Genomic DNA, 5,000 nt, shown 5'->3' on the forward strand with positions numbered 1-5,000 from the left:
ATGAAGACGTCTCACTACTCGCGAATGTTATCTTTTTCAACCTCCACCACTAACGAGAGTAGGCCATTAACTTCGTTAATGACAAGAGGCGTCCTTCCTCACTCGTTACTTAGGTGCCCTGAGGAGGGACAATGCGTGATCGATAGTCAAGTAGCATTTCACCGCCTCTTGAGACTCGGTTGATTGTCAGTCATTGCATTGTTGTGCGGTCACTCTTTCTCAGCTCAACTTTATTTCTCAAGCGTTCGTCTTTTGTTATCCTTCGATACTCCCTTCCTCTTGCCTTCCCCTCAGCTGGCTGGAAGCGTTTCTTTTCAAAGCGGCGTTGTTAACCTGACTGCCTTAGTCAATCTGAGAGAGCCAGGTGTGTAAGGTTGTTAATGCACAGGCCTTCGAGTTACTTAGTAACTTAGATGAAATTATTTACCGTGTAGAAGATTCTAACTGATGGAATATCTGCATATTGCAATCTACAGTACGAGTCATAAGAATTGGAACTTTAGAATATTCCAGACTGCAGTACGAGTCATAAGAATTGGAACTTTAGAATATTCCAACCAGCAGTACGAGACACAAGAATGGGAGCATTAGCATATTCCAACCTACAATACGAGTCGCAAGAATTGAAACATTAGTATATTACAGACTGCAGTGCGAGACACAAGAATTAGAACATTAGGATATTCCAGCCTGCAGTACGAGACTCAAGAATTGGAATATTACCATATTCCAGCCTGCAGTATGTGACACAAGAATTGGAACATTAGCATATACCAGCCTGCAGTACGAGACACACACATTGGATCATTAGCATATTCCAGCCTGCAGTACGAGACACAAGAATTGGAACATTAGCACATTCCAGTCTGTAGTACAAGACAATAATTTAGAATTTTTTTTTTTTTCTATCTTTTGTGTTGAAACAAAGAACTCCAATTGAGCATCATGAAGTGTCGGTCTTTCTCTCTCATGGCGACTTTGTTGTTTACCATGAAAGTTCTGGGAGGATTTCCCTACAGATGGAAATACCAAGATGGTTTACTAAAGGTTCAGAAGTCAAGTGCTGCCACTGCCTGGTCTCTGATAGTGTCGACGGTGATGACCTCAGCGTCCATGGCAAGCGTCATCACCGCGCCCAAGGACCCGACGAGCAACACGTCGATGGTGAGCACATACATCCTCAATTATGTCTCCTACATGATCATGTTCCTGTTCTTTCCTTACATCACCTTCAGAAGCTGCAGGTTGGCGGAGATTCTTCGCTTGATAGGGAAGGAAGAGGTTGATATCACGAGGTCGTTCATCACTTGCAAAGGGGACTACTTTATTGGCATCTACGTGGCGGGTACAGCGGCTGCATTTTGCTACATCAACTACGACGCTTTGAATGAAATCCTCGCCAGTCTCGACGACAAGAGTTTCTTCGTATACAAAATATGTGCTTCGACATGTGACTGCTTGTGTGAGGTCATCGTCGTTACCATGAGTCTCCTCATTTACGTGCTGTTGAAATTGCTGAGTCTGGAGGCTATGGATATTGTAGAATCTCTCTGTCAGACCTTCAGACAGCCTTATTCTAAAGAAGGAGAAAGGAAGAAATTCCTGGACTCCAGAAACCAATGGATTACGGTAGATGGGGGATTCAAACTATTACATACTTATCAGCAGTCTGTGAGTGTAACTACTGTACTATCATAATTTTCTGTAACGCTCAACTTTCAGACTAATTTCTATACATTCATCATCAGCAGAACCAGTTAATGTGCTTTCCCCTTCGTATATTACTTTATGTTGTTATTATTGTTGTTATTGTTGTTATTTTTGTTGTTGTTGTGGTTGTTTTAGATTAAGTTGGTCTTATTTTCCAGAATTTGCCCTCTTTCTTGTATTAAGACCCATACTTTCAATTCAGCTTACATTTCAGTTATATCCGTATTACCTCCGCCAATGAGGTTATAAAATTGAGTCAGTTTATTTATTTATTTGTCTGTGTGTCTGTCTGTGGACAGGATTACGTCAAAAAATACTTGGCAGATTTTGACGGAATTTCCACCACTGACAAATCTTAGGTCATGGACGACCCCTTAAATTTTGGAGATGATCCAGATCAGGATTCTAGATCCGGATTTGCATTTTATTGTCATCGTCATTCAGCATATGAAATGGGGGATGCACTGTCCGTTGATTTTAGTTAAATGTTTCACGGTCGGCATATGGAAAAATAAGTGTTTCGTCCGTAGATTTGAGTAAAATGTTGGTGATATTCATTGGCAGAGGTCTGAAATTTCTAATTGCTCTTTTTCTATTTATTTCCTCTTATTCATATTCTAAATGGCCAATTCATAGCCTCTTTCTTATAACTTTTCCTTGATTAAGTTCAGTTTAAGATATACTTATATGTTTTTTTTTTGTAAACTGAACTCAGCTATCATTAAGAATTTATAGATTTTTATGTGTGTATTTTCATATTGCTCTTCCATTCTTTATCACACATTTTGATGAGTCAATTACTGTTTGCGCATAACTAAGTTCCTCTATAATATCTTACAATTGACGATCTTAATATGAAGGTAAGAGTTGCTGCAATGCATATTCACTTTAAATAAATCTTTAATTTATTCTCCATAATTCCCTGAATCTATCAATGTTAATTTTAGATTATGTGCACTAGCTTTGCATAATTAGCGTCACTGAATCTCTGAGGTGGTATGGTCATGTCATGAGAAGAGATGAACAGTATATTGGGAGGAGAGTGATGGAAATGGAGGTACAGGGAACGAGGAGAGGGAGACCAAAGCGAAGGTGGATGGACTGTATCAAGGATGACCTTCGATCAAAGGGATTAACCGGTGATGAGGTGTGGGACAGAGGTAGATGGAGAAAGCTGTCCAGAAACATCGACCCCACATAGAAGTGGGAAAAGATGTAGACAAAGAAGAAGAAAAAGTATTCCCCAGCTATTGATTTCAATGTTGGACCTAAAGGGGCACTCAGTAGAGAGCATGCCTTCACAACACCAAACAGTCCTGCTTTGCTCTCAACTCCAGTGCACAGTTGTATTTCGATGTATTACCTTCAAAATCTAATGGCTTTGTCCTTGGGCCATACCACACATGTCCACCAAGTTTCGTTTAAATTGGTTCATAAGTTTTTTTGCGAAATGTTGTTCACAATACAAAATTAAACTAATAGAATATTTGCCATTTACTTAACATTGCTATTACTTTCAAAGTACAGCTGTGTACTTGTAATTTGTTGTATTTTATCCAGAATGTTACAGATTCATCTTTACTACCAAGTTTGGTCAAAATCTGTGTAATAGCTTTTGTGTAAAGTTGGTCACAAACAAATAGATAAACAACAACAGTAGCTCATATCCTTCGCAAAATCTTCTATTTAGTGGCAATAAGTTCTATATAAACATGAACAAATATTTTGTCTGCTCAACCAATACTATACTCATTTTTTTAATGAGGCGCATTTGCACTGACTCGCAGGGGTGCCCTTTTATTTCGGAAAAGTTTCCTGCTATCTGATTGCTCAGAATTATCTTGTCCAACCAATCAGCGATCAGGAAACTTTTCCGAGCTAAAACACCACCCCTGCGAGTCGGTGTAACTCTGCCTCACTAAAACGAATTGACTGTAGAGGTAAACATACCTTATTTTTTTTTCTCAGCAACATTTATAATTTCTATTTATCTTTTCGTAGCAAAATAGCGGAAGAAACCAGAGGCGAACCCATTGCTGGAAGGCGGAACCTCCCATCCATAAAGAGGCGTTTTTCGACCACCGCGACGACGCCAGACGCTGCAAGGCGATAGCACGTCGCCTAATGGCATTCGATGACATCGTGGTTAAGATCGTGCATTACACGTCCCCTCTCATCCTGATGGTGCTCCTCAGCGGCACCGTCAACGCCACAACGATGCTGTACCTCACCAGCCAACACATGTCGACGTATTATGTCATCTATAGTTGTCTGAAAGCTCTTAGCATCGTCAACATTGCTCGGCTGCCAGACGTTTTAAGATTTAAGGTTGCGGTTTCTGAGTTATTATTACTAACTACTACTACTACTACTAGCTAAGCTACAACTCTAGTTGGAAAAGCAGGATGCTATAAGCCAGTGGTTCCCAACCTTTTTTTCAGGTGACCCTAATCATGCACCTCAATCCATGACCGCGACCCCACTAGTTTAGTTGTATATGTATTATTATATATTACTAGTTGTTGGCTGTAAAAGTAAGGGACAGTAAATATCTCTCTATAAGAGAGGTACTAGGCCTATAGGGTCGGAAAAGACAAAATTAACATCATTAAATTTTATTATAGCATTATAAATTTCAAGGCTTGATATTAATAAAAAAAAAAAAACCCACTTCTGGAATATGTTGTCACATTCCACAAAAACAAACTAAAAGTATATATGTTTTTTGTTTAAATGGTAAACTGATTTTAATGGGAGCTTAGGGCCTGGATCACGCTGCTAAGTTTTTCTATTCGATACAAGACGAACAAATTGCAGACAGTTTTCCCACTGTGGCAGTACAGCGGGAGTGGCTGCCTGGTTGACCATGGACATTGTTGCTGTTCACGTATCAAACGCGTACGGCACTCGGGGACAGGGCCCTCACATACCTGCCGCCCCAGGGCAAAGTTCCTAGTGACGCCCCTCCCCCCCCCCCCCCGGACTCCCACCCCTACATTCAGCCCCAACCCACCAGTTCCAATTCCACCCCACTTTTAAATCACTTTGCTACCCATGGCCCTGTATATAGAAACCTAATTATACTGTAAGCCCTAGTTATAGGATATCGAAATATATAATAACAGATTAATTACACTGGTGAAAAAGTATTTTATATTAAGTAACTTACAAAATAGCAAAGTAAACAGCTCTTGATTTTTGCTTCATACACACACAATAACAGCAATGAAGACTTTGGAGCAAAAGGAAATAAATTGATTTCAAAACAAAATGCCATCAGCAGTACAGAA

At 39.9% G+C, this 5,000-nt stretch overlaps 1 protein-coding gene across 1 annotated transcript in view; it reads left to right on the forward strand.

The window, feature by feature from the left end:
* The window catches only part of LOC137631357 (uncharacterized), a 12,360-nt gene continuing 7,360 nt past the window's right edge, over window positions 1–5,000 (forward strand). The window contains exons 1-3 of the mRNA XM_068363131.1: window positions 1–58; window positions 929–1,671; window positions 3,712–4,038. Of these exons, the coding sequence (XP_068219232.1) occupies window positions 1–58; window positions 929–1,671; window positions 3,712–4,038 (1,128 nt within the window). The remainder of the gene's footprint in view (window positions 59–928; window positions 1,672–3,711; window positions 4,039–5,000) is intronic.

Source organism: Palaemon carinicauda, chromosome 39 (assembly GCF_036898095.1).
Source record: "Palaemon carinicauda isolate YSFRI2023 chromosome 39, ASM3689809v2, whole genome shotgun sequence".
NCBI classification, from domain to species: domain Eukaryota; kingdom Metazoa; phylum Arthropoda; class Malacostraca; order Decapoda; family Palaemonidae; genus Palaemon; species Palaemon carinicauda.